The sequence below is a fragment of the Myxine glutinosa genome, chromosome 7 (genome assembly GCF_964187855.1).
Source record: "Myxine glutinosa chromosome 7, kmMyxGlut1.1, whole genome shotgun sequence".
NCBI classification, from domain to species: domain Eukaryota; kingdom Metazoa; phylum Chordata; class Myxini; order Myxiniformes; family Myxinidae; genus Myxine; species Myxine glutinosa.
Window position 1 is genome coordinate 85,121,290 of NC_136267.1, and position 23,715 is coordinate 85,145,004.

General features: G+C 43.0%; 1 protein-coding gene across 2 annotated transcripts in view; it reads left to right on the top strand.

Moving 5' to 3' along the window:
• Positions 1-21,011, top strand: part of LOC137431372 (uncharacterized) — a 67,197-nt gene extending 46,186 nt beyond the window's left edge. The window contains exons 8-10 of one of the 2 annotated variants that reach the window (XM_068122624.2): positions 8,972-9,295; positions 11,220-11,296; positions 17,307-21,011. In XM_068122624.2, coding sequence (XP_067978725.2) covers positions 8,972-9,295; positions 11,220-11,285 — 390 coding nt within the window. In that variant the 3' untranslated portion in view covers positions 11,286-11,296; positions 17,307-21,011. The remainder of the gene's footprint in view (positions 1-8,971; positions 9,296-11,219; positions 11,297-17,306) is intronic. The other variant, XM_068122625.2, reaches the window with a different exon arrangement.
• The last annotated feature ends 2,704 nt before the right edge of the window (positions 21,012-23,715 follow it).

Genomic DNA, 23,715 nt, shown 5'->3' on the forward strand with positions numbered 1-23,715 from the left:
CCACGAGCATTCAGGAGAGCACGTACACGTTGGGGCATGCTGTTCACGAGATTTGCCAAGGTTTAGACAGGAATCGCTTGCCATGCAGTGACAATAGCCTGCTGCAATTCACGCACAGAGGTCGGCTGCTGGTCCAAGTTGTCGATTTGACGCGTTAATTCTGCCCACAAGTTCTCTATCGGATTCATATCCGGGGACATGGCAGGCCGCTCCATATGCTCTACACCATGGTCAGCAAGAACGTGTTGAATCATGCGAGCATGATGAGGCCTTGCATTGTCATCTTGGAAGACAAAGTTTCCTCGAAAGGCTGCACGAGCAAATGGAAGCAATGTTTCTTTCAGAATGGCCCTGTACTTGAACTGGTTCAGGTTTCCATTCAGAACAACCAGGTCAGTTTTACCCCCTGCATGAAAAGCAGCCCAAACGGTCACCCCACCACCTCCAGCTTGGACTCTTGGCACTATACAATCTTCGTTGTAGGCTTATTGCACTTGTCTGCGCACTCGGACATGGCCATCTTGACGATAGACCAGAAATGAAGACTTGTCACTGAAGATCACGTGATTCCAGTGTCCTGGCTGCCATTGTCGGTGCTCTCTGGCCCACTGCAATCGGCGCTGGCGGTGTTGTCTTGTCAGGCGTGGCTTTCTCAGGGGACGCCTGGCAAGATAGCTTGCTTGAACCAGTCGTTGGTTGACTAGCCTTCTGGATACAGGCACATTTGTCAGTTGCTGCCACTCAGCCCCAAGCCGATTAGCTGACTTGATACGGCCATTGCGGACTAACCGGTGCAGCTGGCAATCATCCCTCCTTGTGGTTCTGCGGGGACGTCCTGGCCTCGATATTGGAGAAGGGACACCCCTCTGAGCATTTCGTTTCGGGATCTTTGACACCTGACCTTGAGTGATGCCATACGGCCGAGCAATAGCACGCTGTTTCATGCCGGAATTTCGTAAAGCCATCACTCCATGACAAACAGCATTGTCGAGTTGACGGACCATCTCCAGAGGAAGCGGCAATAACTTTTGTTGATGTGCAGCAGTTGTTTTCCACTAATACAGAACGCAACAACCCTTATATACCCGATTGTGAAGCCAATCATCAAATGTACCTGTCCGTACATTTTGTCACGCCACCTGTGATATAATCCTGTTATTGACTTCTTGCTGCGACAGACAATCAGTGACATGGTTCTTTAAAAAAAGAAATCACCGAAGCGTAAAAGAAACTCACCAGATTGAAATACTGAGTTCAGAAAGGAAACCCAAGTCAAGAAAAAGAAAATATTCCATATTAAATGCCAAGTCTGCATATAAATAGAAAATAGAAGATAGATATTAATCAAGCACACAGCCATGCACTCTCCATAGACAAACATTGGCAGTAGAATGGGCCATACTGAAGAGCTCAGTGACTTTCAATGTGGCACCGTCATTGAATGCCACCTCTCCAACGTCAGTTTGTCAAATTTCTGCTCTGCTAGAGCTGCCACGGTCAACTGTAAATGCTGTTATTTTGAAGGGGAAACGTCAAGGAGCAACAAAATAGATCAACCGCAAAGTGGTAGGCCACACCAGCTCACAGAACGGGACCGCCGAGTGCTGAAGCGTGTAAAAATCGTCTATCCTCGGTTGCAACACTCACTACCAAGTTCCAAACTGCCTCTGGAAGCAACGTCAGCACAACAACTGTTCGTTGGGAGCTTCATGAAATGGGTTTTCATGGCCGAGCAGCCGCACAGAAGCCTAATATCACCATGCGCAATGCCAAGCGTCGGATGGAGTGGTGTAAAGCTCGCCGCCATTGGAATCTGGAGCAGTGGAAATGCGTTCTCTGGAGTGATAAATCACGCTTCACCATCTAGCAGTCCGACCGGACAAATCTGGGTTTGGTGGATGCCAGGAGAACGCTACCTGCCTGAATGCATAACGCCAACTGTAAGGTTTGTTGGAGGAGGAATAATGGTCTGGGGCTGTTTTTCATGGTTCGGGCTAGGCCCCTTAGTTACAGTGAAGGAAAATCTTAACGCAACAGCAGACAATGACATTCTAGATGATTGTGTGCTTCCAACTATGTGGCAACAGTTTGGGGAAGGCCATTTCCTGTTTCAGCATGGCAATGACCACGTGCACAAAGCGAAGTCCATACAGAAATGGTTTGTCGAGATCAGTGTGGAAGAACTTGACTGACCTGCACAGAGCCCTGACCTCAACCCCATCAAACACCTTTGGGATGAATTGGAGCGCTGACTGCGAGACAGGCCTAATCGCCCAACATCAGTGCCCAACCTCACTAATGTTCTTGTGGCTGAATGGAAGCAAATCCCCGCAGCAATGTTCCAACATCGAGCGGAGAGCCTTCCCAGAAGAGTGGAGGCTGTTATAGTAGGAAAGGGGGGGACCAATTCCATATTAATGCCAATGATTTTGGAATGAGATGTTTGGCGAGCACATACGGGTGTGATGTTCGGGTGTCCACATACTTTTGGCCATGTAGTGTATGTGTGTATATATATATATATATATATATATATATATATATATATATATATATATATATATATATATATATATATAAATATATATATATATAAAGATATATATAAAGATATATATATATATAATATATATATATATATATTGTTACTGATCGCGGTTTAGGATTTTGTTTGCCGAGCGAAGGCTCCGCGACCGAACAGTTGTTCCCCGATTCACCCAGAACTTTGGCCGTATCGCACCGCAGCTGCCCAATCTGGAAAAGACTAAAACGACGAATGCAAAGAGGAAAAGGAACAAGATGAGAAGACGGACAGAAGAGTAATGGGATTTATTATTTACACAAGCGAAAAGAAAGCAGTCACGTTTATTTACAACACATAAGACGCAGGTGACACAGTGCAAATACTAGCTTATACAGATTTAATTAACCCAGGGACAGAACAAACAAAACAAACTCACGTACACAAGAAGGGTGGAAAGGCAGGAGGTGGATGGCTGGAGGGAGAAGAAGGTCCAAGGGGGTCCTGCAGCACGATCGGCGCGTTTAGCAGCCGCCGTTCCTTCGCGGCCCTGCTCAAAACCGCCGTCCAGGCCCCAAGCGGCTGTTGGGTGTTGTTGCTGCTGTGGCCGCCGCTTGCTTTGCCAGGACTCGTCTGACTCGTCTGGTCCAAACCCTCAACTCAACAACACTCTTGCACGTCTCCCTGTCCAACCACTCTTTCTCTCTTGGTCCAACCACTCTTTCTCTTTCTTGGTCCAACCACTCTTTCTCTTTCTTGGTCCACTCACTCCTCACCACCGACTCCTCAACGCCACTTGCGCGCGCGCCTTTATAGCGCCTCCGGCGATCAAGCCGCCGGCCTTCAGGACACGCCCATCGGTGTGCTCACCTCGGCCCTGATTGGTCGGCACGGCCCTCTAGCTCCGCCCTTGATGACGACGGGCGGGCACGCCCCTCTTCCCCGACCCGAGCACATGTTCAATGGTGGTTTTGGAGGGGATGTAATTGGCAATCGAGGCTTGGCAATGACGAAAGGGGATGTGAAAGGAAATGGAGATTTTGGGGATGGGAATGAAAGGGGATCTATTCTCTTTCACTGGTGCAATGGAGTACTTCAATTAATGGGAGACACAGCCTTACCCTAAAACACAGAATAAGATATAACTATCGAACAGGGGTATTCTATTATTGGCTGACATGTATGCTTGTGGACTAATTATGGGATGCCCTTTCACCTTTACACAGCTCCGGAGGCAGGGGGCGCAGAATAAACAATAATAATAATTCACACAATCAAAAAAATATACAGTCCTCATATCCGCAACAATATATATACTGTATATATTTGTGTATGTTTGTGTATATACTGTTTTTGTGTGTGTGTATATATATATATTAGGGTGGTCCAAAAATGCCAAAAAAATCACTTTTTTATCTGGATTTTGATGCTCTATTGGATTATTGTTAGAAATGGTCTAAATCATTCACCCAAAAAATATTTTGCATCTGAGTATTTATTTTTTTTTGCAAACTCAAAAACAATATTTTGCAAACTCATACACACTCAACATATAAATTTGTCATTTTGGTCAATATATATATATATATATATATGCCGACACTTGTCTTTCTTCTAATAAATTCCATTATTGGGCCAATCACCCTTTGGAGGATGGGTGGGGTTAGTTTGTATTTTCCAGATCTCATGTCAGTCTATCTCCTCTTCAAAGAATGGTCTGTCCTGTAGTGTTTGGTTGGTGTTGGTACTGACTGTTCTCTTTGCCCCCAATTCTTCCCTTTCCCTCAACCTCTGCTTTTCATTCTCCTATTTTTCCCTTTCCTCCTCTGTGTCAGCTCTTTGAGTTGGTGCAGCGCTTGTACAACATACAACAGAATTTCTCCCACTTGGATCACAATGTTACTGACTTTCACAGACAGGTACAGCACTGCCTCCATCATTCAACATTTGCATACGTAATCATCGGTCATTTTGAACAATTTTTATTACTTTTAATCACCACTTTCATTGGTACTACACCATTCCTTTATGGTTGAAGGAAGAATATTTTGACCCCATGTAATATTAACAAAAGCGTCTTCAAAAGTGATCAAATGAAAACACAAAAACTGCATGCGAGAGATAACAAGCTAAAGTAGAGTGTAAAAACAAAGTTAGAAATGGAAAAATAACAAGGAGCTGATACTCTGGGTCCCCCCCCCCCCCCATCTTTTGGGTGGTATACAACAACACAACAGGCATTTTAAGGCCATTTTCCCTGCGAAAGCGGGGGTTAGCCTTGCGGACCCCATGACAATCTTCTCCATTTTGCCCGATTTTCTACGTCTCCCCTTGTTAACCCCCTTGCCCGCATTTCTTCTTCCACCACCTTCAGCCAAGTCTTTCTCGGTCTTCCCCGTCCTCTACTTCCTTCTACATTCATTTCCATCACTCTTCTCAACCAGTCACTTTCATCCTTCCTCAACACATGACCAAACCATCTCAACCTGTTTCTCTTCACAGCATCCATCACAGGCTCTATTCCCATCATCTTTCACAATTCATCATTTGTCTTCCTCTCTCTCAACGATACTCCACACATCCACCGAACCATTAGCATTTCCACCCTTTCCAGCCTTCGTTGCTGCTCTACGTTCATTACCCATGTCTTGACTCCCATACATCACAACACTTCTCACACATGCAGCATACACCTTCCACTTCAGCTTCAACGACACCCCTCTTCTCGTCAGCACGCCGCTCAGTTCCCAAAACTTCTTCCATTCACATCTCACTCCAGCAACCGTTGCCGAGTCTGATCCACCTTCTCCATTCAGCATGTCTCCTAGGTAGCAAAATGTTTTCACACCTTCCAGCTTCATGCCGTCTCCAAGATCCAACTCAACATTTCCTCCATCTGCAGCTCCCCCTGTGCACACCTTATACTTGAATGTAGCTGCCACACTGGTTAATAACCCTCTCAATCCACTACATTTTTGATGAACCCACTCAGCGCACATTATACATTGAATGGAATTCACTCCGACACCATTCCTGCACACAGCACACGGCCACATCCCAGTTCTTTCCACCTCACCACATGCTTTACCACTTGCCATCACCTTCGTCTTTCCGATATTCACCTTCAGACCTTTTTCCTCCATACATTCCTTCCACTTGTTCATCTTTTCCTTCAGTCCATCCATACTCTCCGCAATCAAAACCAGATCATCTGCATTCAACAATTCCCACGGTAAACCCTCCTTTACGTTCCGAGCCAGCACCTCCATCACAGCTGCAAATAGTAGTGGACTTAGTACCGACGCCTGATGCACTCCCACCTTCACCTCAAACTCACCACTGTTCCCGTCCTTCGTCCTTACAGCTGTGCGTGCTCTTTTGTACATTGCCATCACTACTCTGATCATCCATTCCTCCACTCCTAACTTCCTCAATGCCCATGTCACTACTTCGCGTGGAGCCCTATCAAATGCTCTCTCCGGATCAACAAACTCAAGAAACAACTTTTTCCTCTTCTCCGTGTACTTCTCCTGCAACTGCCTTACAATAAAAATCGTGGCTATCGTTCCTCTTCCTGGCATAAATCCAAGCTGCATTTCGTTGATCTTCACTTTCTTCCTTATTCTCTTCTCCAACACCCTTTCCAATACCTTCATTGCATGCTCTAATAACTTTATCGCTCTATACGAGCCACAGTCCAGAGGGTCACCTTTCCCCTTGTATAGAGGGACGAGGATACTAAGTTCCTCATCCACTGGAATGCAGCCTTCTTTCACCACCAGATTACAGATCTCTGTCATTCTCTTCACATCCCAACTTCTCGCTGCATTCAACATATCTTCCACAACTCCTGTCGGCGCTCCTGCTTTTCTACTTTTCATTGCTTTTATCGCTTCCTCAACTTCCTTCTCAGTTATCTTCTCTGCCGGTCCTAAAACTGGGTTACTCTCTATGTTGCCGTCCCATTCATTCTCTGCATTCAACAGCATTTCCATGTCTCTTCCATCTTCCTTTAATTCATCTGGGTCCACAACTATTTGTCCCACTTCATCCTTCAAGCAACTCATCCCCATCACATCGAACCTCTCTTTCACTATCTGCTTTGCAATCCTGAATACCGCTCTCTGACCCTCTTCCGAATCCAAGCGTTCTCCGAACATTTTCCTATATGCCTCCTGCGCCTTTGCAACCTCTTTCTTTGCAGCCTCCTTGGCTACCTTATAACTTTCATGCTCTGCCTTTTCTGCCCCCGTACCCTTCACCTTCTGCCACTCCTTGAACTTCTTCCTCTTCTCGTCAATCCTCTTTCCAACTTCATCATCCCACCACCATGTTTCCAAGTGCCTCGGTGGTCCTTTTGTCCATCCACATACCTCACCAAAGGCTCCCAACAGACTATCTTTCATGGACATCCAACCACTTTCAAGCTCAACCACATCATCCTCTACCATTCTCAGCCTCTCTTTTCATGCCTCCCTCACTGTCACCTCTTTCAACCTCCACACCTGCATTCTCGATTGGTACTTCACCCGCCGAGCTCTCCTCGCACCTTTCACCCTTATGTCGCAGACAACCAAGTGGTGCTGTGAAACAGCCTCCTCCCCCGGGATCACCTTTGTGTCCTGGAGGTGCTCCCTATCTCTCCTACGCACCATCACGTAGTCAGCGGTTGTCGTCGTCTCACCTGACGTGTATGTAACAAGCTTATCATCCGCTTTCTGGAATTGATTATTACAAATCAACAGACCAGCTCCATCAGCAAACTCCAAAATCCTTTCAACTTCTCCATTCCTCACACCATATCCATGAACTCCCTCAAAACCATCCATACTCCTTCCCACATGTCCATTTCGGTCTCCTCCTACCACAACAACTTCCTCATCTTTCACGTTTTCCACCAGCTTCTCTATGGCACACCAGAACTTGTCCTTCTCTTCATCGCTCCGACCAACCTGCAGAGCATATCCCGAGATGACGTTCACCAAGAGCTTTGCAATCATCATTTTCACCATCATCAACCTTTCACTCTCGTCACACTCACCACACTGTCTACAAACTCCTCAGAAAACAGGACACCAACACCATGCATGCCTTCCGGGCACCCTTGCCACACAAACTTGTATTTCTGTCCCTGCCTACCCTTCACCATTCTCCCACCACTTCCCTTCCATCTCGTCTCCTGCACACAACATATGTCCATTCTTCTTCTGACCAATACTTCCACCACTTCTCCTAATCTCCCCGTCATTGTCCCTACATTCCATGTCCCAAACCTCAGAAACCGATCTCCTCTCCAAACCAAAACATCAGACGTTTCGTCATCATCAATGGAGTGATTTCCACCCTTGCTTCTATCAGGTTCCCCACCTTGATTTTTGACGAGAGGGGGTGAGGACCCCCACGGAGTACTTCGGGATGTACCCTGCCCATATGTAATTGTCATAGTTCCCTTTTTGAGGCAATTTGTTTTATGGCCAGATGCCCTTCATGACGCCAACCCTTTTAGTCGCCTCTTAAGACACGCAGGGATATGGTGTACCTATTCTAAACCGGGGTACACACCGGGTGGTATAAGGAATAAATATCTGCAACATGAAGGCTAAATGTTCAACGGTTTTTGAAATATCGTGTTCACAAAGGTACATGGATGGATGATCGGCCGGTCGGTTCTCATTTTAATGTCCCATTCTACGACCTTGTCAGAGAGACCGGGGACAAAAACGTATATAGAGTATTATTGGCATCAGTGATGAGGGGCAGGATGTGCATCAATTGTCCCAAATGTTCCATTGTACAGAAATAACATCATCATCATGTACCATGCCCTATGCAGAATGTCGGTGCTGCCTCACAGTTATTAAGGTACAATTAAGGTGCAAGTTATTAAGGTACAATTAAGGTACAATTAAGGTACAATCTTGGTGAAGTCGCCACTCCAACTCAGGAAGTCAGGGCAGGAATTTGTAATTTGTCCAGGGTGCCGGCGATAGCTCGCCTACTCTTCGCGAAGGACACAGTGGGTTCTTTAACATCCACCAACTAATGCTGGCAGACATGACACCCACTTTAACATCCATCAGATGGAGCAATGATGAATCATCCTGTGAACTCACAAGCAATGATGACTCACCCTCCCTGTGAAATAACAGGACGACAGTTTATAGCTGATTTGGGATTCAAACCCAGGCAAGACAATTTAGACGTGAGTGTGCGCACCTCGAGGTCATCCTGCCAACTCTAAAATAACATCTCAGATTCTGAATGGGACATTCGGTTTGCAATAAGGTTGTGCGCGTATTTTTATAGCTCTTGCGTGTCTTTGGTTTCCTTCATTGTGTAAAGTCCACGTTTTTTTGTCCTCCCAATGGAACGTGTTCATTTATGAAAGCAACAAACACACAATACATGGTGTTGTCTGCCTTTGTTCTTGTGGCCACTCTTTCTTGACAGGACCCTGTGCCCTCCAGCTTCAGCCACGCATGCTCCGAACGTCGGCAGGATGATCCCGTGCAGATGTCTCCACGTCATGCAACGGTTGGGCCTGACATCGTTGTGGAAGAGGAGGAGGAGGAGGAGGAATTCTACAGGAGGCTAGATGCACTGACTGGGGAGTGGAGTGAAGAAAATGAGGATTCGGATGAAGAAAGAGGACAAGGGCTTGGACAGCAAGCATCCGTTCAACAGAAAATGGTTCAATTGATGGATGGAACGTGCAACCCTGACAACGTTTCCAATCATATGGACCACGAGAAGCAAACGGGTCTTCTGCTTAAGGTGATTCATGACATTGAACATTCATGTTAGTGTGTTGCAATAATGTGTCATAGCTGTCACCTCTAAAATGGCTGTTGTATCATGATTTTTCCAGCTGAAAATTCTCAGAAGAGTTCCAACCTTGATGTAAAAGGATTCAAATGAATATGATGTAGTACCAGCACAGAAACCACCCTATTGCCATCACTCACTCTATCCTGATGTCACAGACTTACATATAAACATCCCAGTGATGTTTGCTCCTTCTCCACATCCGAATTCGAGTCCATAAATTGATAGATTTAATTAACGTGTTGATTATAGCAGAGGCATGATGGATCAAGTTACCTCCTCCCGCATACAAGATCCTTGTGTGAAGACGTGGTGAAGTCACAAGTACAGAAAGACGCAATATTTCAGAATGATGTACAAGTGTGTGACTGTTTATTGTCTAAATATATATGAATTGTAAGACCCCCCTAACTGTGTATAGTAAGTACAAGACAAATGGTGTTACATCACAGCTATTGCTGCACAATTTGTGACCAACAAGCATCGTCTGCCACAAGTCTATTTCTCTATTACCTTATTATAGCACTGTCAGGAGGATACGGTTTTGCGGTTGGGAATAAAGATGATTACAATCAGCTCTCCAAACTACAGCAACACAGTGACGTCACCATCACATTGTGCTATACCGCAACCCTTAGGGCGGACACCTCTCAGAGACCACCAAGCCCTACAGACAATGGCCATGGTGTTTGAACCATTAATTTAAGTTTTTTTTATTTAAGAATTTAAATTTAAGTCGACATCCCTGACCACGCAAACGATCGTAACTCCCGAGGCCAAAACTAGGCAAGACCTACAGCAGAACCCGGACCACCACATACAGGATATACCTACAGGATTTTTATTTCTTCTGATTCTGATGTATCATAATCTATTTATTGTCGATGCTGCCGAAGCAGTTTTTTGGCAAGGACTATATTGGGTGGTTCGCCATTGCTTTCCCAGCAGCAGTTCTTTGTCTCCTTATGATCCCCAAAATGGTCACACATCTCTGCCTAGTCACCACATTTCTCCTCCATGGCCTCCAACTTTCCATTCTCATCAGTGTCAGATTTGCCCTTTTCCACATAATGGTTAATCTTTGTATTTCCCCCTTCCATGTTTTTTCCCAACTCCTCCAGTCATCCAACCACCTTGTGTTTATTAGCAAAGAACCCTTCCTCGCAGACGAGCTAATTGCCCCCACAATTTTATGACTTGTAATACCCCCTCCCACCGTGAGTGGCGCTATGCTGTTCATGTTTATGGAGAGAATTTACTGTCCTCTCCACACACTGAACTCCTGGAACTAAGTGAACTGGAACTGAGAGGAAAGGATTTGATGGATGGATATCTGTTGGAAGGGATTTGATGGAGATGTGTTGGGAGGAAGGGATTTGATGGAGATGTGTTGGGAGGAAGGGATTTGATGGAGATGTGTTCGGAGGAAGGGATTTGATGGAGATGTGTTGGAAGGAAGCGATTTGATGCAGATTTATTGGGATGCATCCAGAGGAAGGGACTTGATGGATGGAGATGAATGAATGAATGAATGATCGTTTTGAGGCCATTTTCCCCCACTCGGACGGGGGTTAGCCTTGCGGGGCCCATGACCTCATGGTTCCCTTTTTGAGGCAGTTTTTTTTTATGGCCGGATGCCCTTCCTGACGCCAACCCTTAGTCACCTCTTACGATGAGCAGGGATAAGACGATATGGTGGTAAAAAGGGATTTGATGACTCCTGATTTTTTTGGGGGGAAAGTTTGGGAGATTTTGGGAGCCTCTCATTTTAAAAGGTTTTGCTCGAAGTGTTTTTCTTTGCTATTGTGGTTCCAATCATTCACAAATTCACTTTCCTTATACTGGATGTGTCTGTCCTTCATTTATCCCTCAGGAAACGGAGAAGGGTCATCCAGGGACTGCAACTCCATCAGAACTTGGTGATGAAAATGAAACCTGACTTGCAGGTAGGTGAGTGGCACCTTGTACAAAAAGCACGGCTACAATACGAATACGACTACGAGATGACCCTAAAAATGTTACTCGTTTCATTTTTAGCATAATCAGTGGTGCATAGTGAACTCAACACGGGCTGGGTAAAGTTTGTAATACTTGGCTACATCGTTGGCATATCCAATCGTATTAAATATTATTTGCACTCGTGCAAAAGTTGTTTTGGAAACCATTTTAAAGGACCCATTAAATGTGAGGCTTTCTTCTTGGAACAAGTCCATCTATCTATAATTCCAGTAATCTCTGTGTGTTTGTACGTTTGTACGTTTGTTTGTCTGTGACCGCTGTTTCTCGACAACCACGGGTCCGATATACTTGAAACTTGCCAGGTATATTGCTGGGGACCCGAGGATGTGCCTTTTCAAGGTTTCATATTAATCGGACAATTACTTACCGAGCTATGTCCAAAAAACGATTCAACCAATCAGAGAGCAGCGAGCTATCGCGTGTGCCGAACGTGGCGAACACACTCTGCCTCGGATGGCACATTTGAGAGCGTATTCATTTATTTCACGTTTGCAAACTATGTTGGCGCTATGTTGGCGTTAAACTATGTTTTAAAACTAATAAAAACGAATTTGCGATTCATCGTAACTGCGATATACGACCTTCCGGACAGTGAGGACTGCACTTCCGGCATCCAATCACAGAACGCGTTATTGCGTAGGCGTGGCCGATGTGAGAGCGAGCTGATGCTGAGCCCAGCGCGTGCGCCATTACGGTACGTAATTCGATTTCTTCCGGAGAAAATAATAATTTCTCGATAGAGGGGGGATATAAATAGAGGGGGGGGGACCCCGGGGGGATTGTCACTGTACTCGCAAGCCGTTCGCCGTTCGCTTTGGCGTTGCGAATGGACCAAAACATTTCATGAACCAAACCATTTCATGTAAAGCGTTCGCCGTTCGCTTTGGCGTTGCGAATGGACCAAAACATTTCATGGACCAAACCATTTCATGTAAATAGAGGGGGGGATATAATTTTAGATATAGATATAGTACGGGCATGCCCTAGTATTTATAAAGTGAAATGAACTTCATTGATCCCCAAAAAGGGACAATTCTGAAACTGCTGCCCGTGTAACACCTGGAGACCGAGTAAGTTGATCCGTTGGTGGCTCTCGCCCTTGATGGCAGGTGTAATTAACAGGCTCTTACCTATACCGGTCCTGTCAGGAAGTAAAACAGATGATGGTCTAAATATTTCCGCAGTACCTTTCAACAAACAACAACAACATGCATTTTAAGGCCATTTTCCCTGCTAGAGCGGGGGTTAGCCTTGCGAACCCCATGACAATCTTCTCCATTTTGCCCTATTTTCTGCATCTCTCCTTGTTAACCCCCTTGTCCGCATTTCTTCTTCCACCACGTTTAGCCAAGTCTTTCTCGGTCTTCCCCGTCCTCTACTTCCTTCTACATTCATTTCCATCACTCTTCTCAACCAGTCACTTTCATCCTTCCTCAACACATGACCAAACCATCTCAACCTGTTCCTCTTCACAGCATCAATCACAGGCTCTATTCCCATCATCTTTCGCAATTCATCATTTGTCTTCCTCTCTCAACGATACTCCACACATCCACCGAACCATTCGAATGTTTTTAATGTTTCATTACACGAAACAAACATTCCGCAGTACCTTTCACTGATAAGAATTCCTCAAAGCTCCTGATTGTCCATGTTTCCTTATTTTATTAGCCTCGCCCATTTCAGAAAGGACGGGATATTTTATTGTAATCACACTGTGTGTGAGAATTCACACACATATCAACTTTAATATCGTCCCCCAGGACAACGAACATGAACACAGCAATCCAATTTCTTGAAACATTTTGTAGTATTTTATAATACAATGGACTATCTCAAGATAACAAACAGAAATTAGATAGAATAATGAGGACAGGTAGTAAGATGATTGGCAAGGATGCTAAATATTGAGAATTTTTACGTAAGGATGCTTTAAATATGAAATCTCAGAATCTTATTGTCAATGTAAATCACTCTCTACATCCTTGGTTAGTCGTTCATCGGTCAAGTAGTATTCGACTTCGGTGGATTAAAACCTGCAGTAGATTTAGAAATTCGCTTTTGCTTCATGCTACGAGGCAATAGAATGACTCCTTTTCTCGAAGATGTTAATGAGGGTGTTGCAGTTAAAGATATGCTATGTTTGAGTTACTAGTAGAGTACCCACCTTATGGGTTGTCTTGTTCTAGGCATGCAACACGTTCTTCAGACATACAGTCATGGCCAAAAATATTGGCACCCTTGCACTTTTTTCAAAGAATTCACCATTTCTTCGAGAAAATTATTGAAATGAAAAAATATTCTGGTATCCACATATGTATTTCTTTGGTTTGCAGTGGAACAAAACAAAAAAGCTGAAAAAATTACTAAGTCTTAGCTTATTCCACACAGAAATCCTAAAATGGCCCGAACAATATTATTGGCACCTTTTAGAAGTCGTTAGAAATAATTAGATTTCAAGCAGGTGATTCTCCTTTACTTTGGAATTGAACTCACCGATGGTGAGTTGCAGGTGCCTGCAATATAAAAATCACTCATTCAACCAGTTTGACTAGAGAAAGGAGTCATTCTGCTGTTTTGTGTCACTGTGTGTATCGCAATGAGCATGGAGAAAAGAAAGAAAACCAGAGAACTGTCTGAGGAGGTCAGACACAAGATTGTATCGAATCATGGCCAATCTCAAAGCTACAAGTCCATCTCCAGAGACCTTGATGTTCCTGTGTCCACCGTACGCAATGTTATCAAGAAGTTTAAGGCCCATGGCACTACAGCCAACCTCCCTGGATGTGGCCGCAAGAGAAAACTTGATCGAAGATTGCAGTGAAGGATTGTTTGAATGGTGCAGAAAGCACCTCAATCAACTGCCAAACAGATTCAAGCTGACCTTCAGACATAAGGTACAACAGTTTCAACTCGCACTATCCGTCACCAACTCGATGAAAGGGGGTTCTATGGTAAAAGACCCAGGAGGACCCTACTGCTGGGAAAGCCCGACTGGAGTTTGCCAAATCACACCTGAACAAGCCAAAATCCTTCTGGGAGAATGTGCTGTGGACAGATGAGACCAAATTAGAGCTTTTTGTAAAGCACATCATCTCTATGTTTACAGAAAACAAAATGAAGCCTACAAAGAAAGGAATACCTTCCCTACAGTCAAACATGGAGGTTCAGTGATGTTTTGGGGTTGTTGTGCTGCGTCTGGCACCGAGTACCTTGAATGTGTGCATGGCATCATTAAATCAGGAGATTACCAAGGCATTTTGGAGCACAATGTTCAACCCAGTGTCAGAATGCTGGGTCTCCGTTGAAGGTCATGGGTCTTGCAGCAGGATGATGACCTCAAACATACTTCAAAAAGCACCCAGGAATGGTTCAAGACAAAATGCTCGACTGTTCTGAAGTGGCCAGCAATGAGTCCAGCTCTAAATCCCATTGAACACCTGGTGGGGAGATCTGAAAACAGCAGCTGGGAGAAGGCACCCTTCAAATCTGGGAGAACTGGAGCAGTTTGTACAAGAAGAGTGGGCCAAACTGCCAGTGGAGGTGTAGGAAGCTCATTTATGGCTATAGGAAGCGCTTTGACTGCAGTTATTTTGTCCAAAGGCTTTGCTACCAAATATTAAGTCTAAGGCATCAATAATTTTGGCAATGCAATTTCTTTTTATTTTATTTTTTAAAAGGATATATTAAGTTCTGAATCTAAAACAAAGGTTCTGTAATATTAACAGTGAAATAAAGAATTGTGGAGACTTCTTTTTAGAGGAAATTGTGAGTTATTTGAAAAAAGTGCAAGGGTGCCAACATTTTTGGCCAAGACTGTACCTTTATTTGGGCAGTGTATAGGCAAATGACAGCTCCCTCAATCCCGAAAATAAAATAAACAAGTCAGGAGACAACGATGGTTCACAAGCGAGCGGTATTCAATGACAAAGGACGGACTATAACCGAAACAGGCCCGGACAGGCCAAGCCCGGAAATGTCAAAACGAAGGTTACTGACCTTGAAATGAGATAGAAAATAATGTATAATCAGTTATGAGGTTAGTTAGCTACACAATACCGAAAATTCGGTGAAAAATGAAATGGCAAAAAAAAGGAAAAAAAGAAAAAAAAGAAAAGAAAAATGAAAAATCGAGCTCCGTGGGGCTAGACACATGACATTGGCCTAACCAAATATCGAAACCCCTGTCAGATTCCACCAAACCCTTCGGAGAAGATGTAGCTTGAACTCGATTACCCCCTAAAAAGACATCTTTTTCGGGCGTGGCTCCGCCCACAATGGGCGCAATACGCCCACTCTAGGCAGGACACAACTAGATCATGATATCAACCTCCCACCCAAGTTTCATCAAGATCGGATGATATCATCGGGTAGTTATGCTGCGGACAGACAGACACACACACAGACAGACGCACACACATGACAAATATAGTGGTCACTTGATAATTCGTGAACCAATAACTGGGGTTTCATGCATGAAGCAAAAACATGCCTACTGCTTATAATTCAAAACAAGCCAGCACTGCACTGGAAAATGTGGGAACACCTGGGAAAACCACATTTCAAATCTGGCCTCCAAAGCCAGTCGCCGACTGGGCATCCTCCGTCGTGCGAAGTCCTTCCTTGGCACACCTGAGCTCCTCACCACATACAAGGCTTTCATCCGCAGCTCAATGGAATACTGCTCTCCCCTCTGGGCTGGTTCTCCTGCCTCACACCTAGCTCGTCTTCACGCTGTTGAAACCAAAGCATTCAGAATCATTGGAATCTCCCGCGATGAAGCTAACTCCAAGGGCCTCTCACTCACTCACCACAGGCAGGTTGGTGGTCTTTCCGTCTTCTACTGACTCCTCTCTGGCCTTGCCCCCCCCAGCTCTCTCTGGGCTCTGTCCCGCAAATATTCCTACAGGTCGCACAAGATCTGCCTGCAACCCTCTTATGGTTAAACTGCCAAAATCAAGACTCTCTGCTCACCTTCACTCCTTCATTCCTCTTTTCTCCCGCCTCTGGAACAAACTCCCTCACTCTCTTCAATCTCACTCCGCCCTCCAGGTCTTTAAAACAGCTGTTCACCACCATCTCTTATCTTCACCCATCCAAAACCTTGATCTTTTCTACCCCCGCTAATTTCACCCCAATTCCACTTTTTTGAAATACCAACTTCTGTCCTGGAAGTCCTTGGTGTCCTTTGTGTCCTTTTGTTTTTACTTCTCCCACCCCCCCCCCCCCCTTTCCACGCCTCCTCCCCCCAAGTCCTCTCCCTCCCACACATCTCCCTGCTCTTAAATGTTGTGTGCTCTCAAGTGTTTGTGTGCTTCCCATTCTCTTGTCTTCCGCTCCCTCTTTTTATATATTTTTATTTGTCTGGTTGATTTGTTTGTGAAGTAAATGTCAGCTCTTTCACGAGCCTCGATTCAGTATCCAAAAAAACAAACAAACAAAAAAAACAACAACAACAACACCAACACCAACAACAACAAAAAAACAGGAATACTGGACTGTAAAGGGTGGCACTTGTAATGCCATCTCCCACCTGGAGGCGGCGCTACACAATACATATTTCCATAGATAATTTCCATCCCTCCCTCCCCTCATCGCCACCCACCCCCCCCCCCCCCCCCTCCCCATCCCCCATCCCCGGCGCCCATCCCCGGCACACCCTCAAGACCACCGGCAAAGATGAAAACACCCCTATGCACTAATTGGGGTCATGCTGATCCTATGTAGCAAGTCTACATGCAATTGGGGCAGAACTGCAGGAGTATTGCGACAAACAAACACACAAACACCGGTCCATGAATTAAAAGTAGGAGTCACTTAAATCAATTGCCAAGCTTTCTCAAATCATGATTTAAAACATGAATGTCATAATATTGAAGATGTATATTCATTTTATTTTATTTTATTATAGCTATTATTGACTGAAACTTTGTCTTAACAGAGAAACGAAGGGTGAATACATGAAGCTGTGCATACATGATGGTGAATACATGAAGTCTATCCTCGGTGTCCTTCCAAAAAAGAGAGAAAGATGAAATTTGTGTGAGCAGTCCGATTATGCTCTGGAGATTACAACACTGTTGGGAAAATATTGACTCAACCATGATTCATAAACAAATTAAATCAATCTCAAAAATGGCATGGAGGAAGTTCTCAAGGCAAAAGAGGGTGGGGTGGGGAGACACTGATTAATAATTAATTGTAAAGACAGATTTGCTTTTCCCCATTATGATAAGTGTTGTTATATCTTTTAAGAGTTTATGGAAATCCCTTAAAAGTGCTTTTGGTTTCACTTTAAAAAAATATTTATTTTGTTATCACATCTCAATTAATACATTTCCTACTGGACTCAAACTTTTTGACTCCACTGTATATGAGATGATGCTTTTTAGGTTGAAGTTCATATTGTTTTATTTGGCAATTGTTATTTCGCAAATTGGCACTTCCAATTCATGGAAGAGGACGTGAATGATTTAATCAAAGGTATTAATTTGCCACATGGGAGTGGATTTATTGCTCACTAGCACTAGCAGAAGTACCCGGCGTTGCTGGGCGGGGGAGGGGAGGAGAGGGCGGGGGAGAGGAGCGGGGGAGGCAGGAGAGGAAGAGGGTTCATATATATGCTGGTGGATGAATGTGGCTCCCGTTTCTGAGTTAAGTGTGGTGCCGAACAGGAAGAAGAAGAAGAAGCCGTACTGCCAAATTCATACACTTCCGGAATTGTTTGATTTATTTGTATTCAAATGTCTGGTGATTGTTTTGTATTTATTTATGCGAATGTGTACTTGTATATAACTGTCCATTAATTCAAGAAGGCTTGGGCATTATCGAGCGATTATTATATTATTTTTTTTGTTAACTCAAAAAAAACCTTCTTTTTTTTTCATAAATATATATATTTTGTTTTGCCTAAAACACTCCCAGGCACTCACTGATGAACCTTTGAAAGTTTGACGAAGATCCGTTCAGTCAACTCTGAGAAAAATGGCGACACACAGACAGACATCTCTCTTATATAGTAGATTACCCCGCACATGTGAAATGAAAAGCAGGGTTAAACAATTGGTTGACTTCCCAGTAGTCCGTCCATCCATCCACAAACGTCAGTTTATGATCGAGGAACAACTTGATTTCATTGAATGTTATCTTTTGAAAACGAATCAGAACATGAATCAGAAAACAAACCTGGAATTTAGCAGTACTATGGCTCTGAATTCATCCTGATTGACCATGCACAGAAAAGTGAGATATTTTTTTTTACCTTTTCTACCTGTCTTGTAGTTGAACACAATTGAAGGTCATTCCAAACAGGAAACGTACTGTTTTAAAGATGTTATAAAGGACACAAACAACAGGCAGGAATAACTAATGTAACGTGTATAAGATGGTGTATAAGACGCTGCATCAACGGCGGTAAACTTCCAAAAAGTGTTTTTTCTACAACCTTTAAAATCTTTATTTCATTTCAATTTAATGATAATACACTACAAGTCAAAAGTTTAGGCACACCCAACATTTTTTGATATTTTACTGTTTAATGTGCAAAATGAACATAAGATGTGAACAAAACTCTTACAAAAGATATATCTGCTTATCTACTGATAAATAGATCGTGCTTCAATGCATATTTCTTGTGCGAAACGTAGGTTGAAAGCAATTTTTGGAAATAGGTCGAAAAGTGCAACACTAAATCCAAACTTAAACGTGAATTTAATGTTATTAACGTTTTATCTCAGGAGCAAAAACTGTTCACAAATACTCTGCTCTGTGTGGAAAGAATGTTTGTGCTTAGTTTCTTCATCACGTGCAATGTCTATTATTGCCACGTATTGCAAAAAATGTTTACAGAAAGGCCAGCCATACAATCTAATGAGTGTTTTTGTGTTTCAGATTGTATGAACATGGGTGCCAAAAGCTCAGCTAACTCCAGAAAAAAGACAGGCAATTGTAACTTTGAGAAAAGAAGGCCAATCCTTGAGACAAATTGCAAAATAATTACAAATGTCAGTAAATGCAGTTGCTTGTGCCATTAAACAACATAACGAAACTGGTAAAAATGCAGATAGAAACGTTCTGGTCGACCAAGAATCACAACAGAATCGCAGGACAAGTAATCCGAGTCACGAGTCTGCACAACAGACATCTTACAGCACAGGAAATTAGAGCCCAGCTAAACAGCTCGAACATTGTAACTGTTTCAAGGCCTTGTTTTCTCAAAGTTACAATTGCCTGTCTTTTTTCTGGCATTAGCTGAGCTTTGGCACCCATGTTCATGCAATCTGAAACACAAAAACACTCATTAGATTGTATGGCTGGCCTTTCTGTAAACATTTTTTGCAGCACCTGGCAATAATAGACATTGTGCATGATGAAGAAACTAAGCACAAACATTCATTCCACACTGAGCAGAGTATTTGTAAAGAATCTTTGCTGCTGAGATAAAACGTTACCAGCATTAACTTCGCGTTTAAGTCTGGATTTAGTATTGCACTTTTCGACCTATTTCCAAAAATTGCTTTAAACCTACGTTTCGCACACAAGATGCATTGAAGCACAATATATTATCAGTAGATAAGCAGATATATCTTTGGTAAGAGTTTTGCTCACATCTTATGTTCATTTCGCACATTAAACACATGTTGGGTGTACCTAAACTTTTGACTGGCATTGTACTTGAACACTGTGGAGCATAAATCACCCTTTCACACTTTCAAAACCCTTCAATTTAGCAGTACTTGTCCAAAATATTACGGCATTTTACGTCATCACGACCAATCAAATTTGCCACTCGCAGATCCAGTCCAAGTCAATGTTTCTTAAGACTGCGTGGGGCAAGGTGTTCTACGAACTCTCTGGTTGTTTATTTATTAATTGCACAAAATGACTGCGAAGATGAATTTCGTGTTTTTACATGATCAATAAAATTAGTCTAAAGTATCAAGTTTATGTAAAAGCGAGAATTCACGTCACTTTGGTTGCATCTCCCAACAATAGCCCGCACCGAATACCGGTGCAAAGCTGCATACACCACTCCTACACCTCCAGTCGGTTGTACCTGAAACCTGCAGGTGGACGAAAGGAAAGTGCTGCCTCGGTAGAATATCGAGCAAAGACGCATATACACCCTCAACAGTGTCCTTCCAAAAAGGAAAGCACAAACTGTGTCATGTTACACCTTATTGTAGCTTCCACACACATTTTCACTTTTGCGCCATGGCATTTAATGTTAACAGTACGAGGTGGTTCGTGTCTCATCGTGTTATATAAAGTACACCACAGTGGTTCTTACAATATTTCTTGTGTTCTAAATGTTGTTTTTTCGATTACTTTCCTTTTATTTACTAAGTATTATTAATCACTTCACAAGTATTTACTCAAATGAAATATAAATGACAATAATAGTTGCTAACTAATCAAATTGTAAGGAGCAAAATATTCCATACTGGAATAACGAGAATTGTTAAGATCCAGTGGTTAATAATGGACAAATAATGTGTTGTTATCCTGAAGTATTTTTCACACCATACACTTTTGAATAATTATCCGACAAACCTGTACGATGTCACTACGTGTACTTAGGAAGGTGTGTTCAACCTCATGAAAGGTGAAGCAAATACTGGTGAGGAATAAAAATTGTCCAAACATTGCTTGCTTTCCTCTCCGTGTTGACAAGCTTCAGACTCTCGGGGTCATGTGGCACTTGAGTGGCACTTTCTTAGTGGTTTGTTAGTGAGAGGAAAAAAGGCAGTTCTGATAAAAGTGTCTGCAGTCACTTGTTTTACGGAATAGCCTATAGGGCAAAAGCCATCAAGAACAGTGTTTGTCCGTCTGTATGTATGTATGTATGTATGTATGTCCCTTAAAACGTATACCAATCAGAGCTGAGGATCTGGTCACATGACAGGGTGTCTTGATTACGTCTGATGTCATTACGGGGGTACGGCGGCTGACTCTCCCCACACCGCCATTTTGATTCCAATTTCGTTCATGCCAAACATATCGTCGAACCTGTCATATATCACAATCGCCATGCTCTCCCTTTACGTTTTTCATTCAGTGTGAAACACAAACAAACCGATTGTTAAAATGACCATCAAATATCGAAAGCGTCGACGCTACAGCTCTTAGGCTTCATGCCTCACCTTCGGACCGCTTCGGACAAATTAAGCCCAGGTTTCTTAATACAGTAGTGTATCGTTTCAGTAGTATCGTTTTCATAATAATAATAATAATAATAATAATATAGTAAATATAACCATTACACTTTAATCCCAATGTCATGAATGCAAAGTTTCTAGATTGAAGCGGTGTATGGTTCATGAATCAATGATAGGCAGCGTACGGTACTAATAATCACATAAGTAAAGAATTCGTTTGGGTTTAACAATTTTCCAAATAATGACAACGTAACATTAATATTATAGTAAATTTAATCGTAACACTGATCCCTTCGTAGTGACTGCAAAGTTACTGGAGGTTAAAATATATTATCTTCTATATATTAAAGTAGCGGCAGTTTTGTGTCCGTCCATCATGCTACATCATTACGTCTATGATGTCATTATGACGGCTGACTCGACCGACCGACATTTTAATTTACTTGTACACCCGCTCACTACGGGAGCGGCAGGAAGTGTCATTCTTCTTTGGGGTATATTGTATAGATTATCTATGGTTGGGTCTCAAGAACATTGGGTGTGTGTTCATTTACCAAGTTTCTTGTGCAGAGATCGCCAAGTGGTTTAAGCATTCGAGCAAGCACTCCATTCAAAACCCTTAAGGAACGGCTGGATTGGCAAGCACTAGCTAGCTGCTTGGTAAATGTTGCACACCCTGGGCTTCCTCCCTTTCAGTTTCGTGTTAAACAGCAGGAAAAGTGGGTTTCATTGGTGGTTTTCAAAACAAAAACTTTATCGGTGGGTTTCAAAAGGCAGCTACGAAAAACGTGACTTTAGCGGCAGGGTCATGTTATTTACCCAACCCTTGTGGGGTATATATATTACAGTAGATCTTCGCTCAGTTCTGTAAGTACAACTTACCTCACGGATGTCGGGATTCCTCAAAATGTCTGTTTAATGTTATAAACAGCACTCGTGACTGTTTAAAAAGCTAATCATACGTGTTTGTGGTTTATAATATTTTACAAGCCCGGCTACGCCACGACTTTCGGTCTTGTTTGTTTCATCAGTCAATCCATATTATGTGACATTTCTCTGCACAACTTAATCTGGAGAACATGTTCATTGGCCTTAATTAGTCCCACCTGTCCTTGCTCATCCTTAGTTAATGCCATCGATGTTAAGTAGTATAATATTGCCTTTGTAGACAGTAACACAGCACCAATGGGTGGGTTAGAGAATCAAAACAAATAGTGCGTCAACAACACAACTTCCCTACGTTGATTAACTAAATAGTGTCACAGTGTTTGCTCAGTGATGTAATAAATAAATAAACTACTATGGGTAATGCCTCTGGGCTCACCTGGTAGAACCAAAGCACCACTGGCAGGCGTGGATGACCTCCAAAATATTTAATGAAAAAGAAAGGAGATACTTATTTTTGGGGGATAACCCCTGATTTTTTTTTTTAATGTCATGAATAAACTTTAGTCCATTACGGGTGATGGAGGCTGTGGTCAGGTTTCATCGAAACTGTGTGTAGTTTCAGAGAAGTTACAAGTGTTTACATATGGCCTGGCTGGCTCACTCACTGACAGACTGACTGACTGACTGGACACTGCATGATGCGAATAGATACCTCACCTGAACAATTTTTGTTCCAGATGAGGTGAGCTAAAAATGCAATGTAAAGAGAAAAAAATACTTATGAGATGTGATCAACAACAACACCTAGGTAATTTGAGTCAAATCTGCCCTTAAATTTGTGTTTATATCACAAGCTGTGGTGTTCGGTCTGCTTCTTGAATACCCGGGCACATGTATGGATTGCAAGAGTTCTTTGATGGGGCACGATCAAGTTCAAACAAGATGACCTCAAAAATCCTTGTAATGCAAGCTCTTTCACAAGTCGTTATTACCCTCGCCTGAGGAGAGGGTATTGCATTTGAGTCCGTTTGTCTGTTTGTTTGTCTGCACAGAATAAATATGATTTTCTCTGTTGGTCCGATTGGTCCGATTGACAGATTTTCACCATGGGTGCAACTCCACCTGTATAATTTTTTATGATAATTATGACGTCATCGGTCACGTGGTTCGGCCGCCATCTTGGAAAAATCGAAAAACTTTGCAACTCTATATCTCGGAAAGTGCTGAATAGAAAGAAATGAGACATGGCTCATTGTAAAGAACTCTCCATGGGGAATAAAATATGTTAATGATGATGTCATAGGT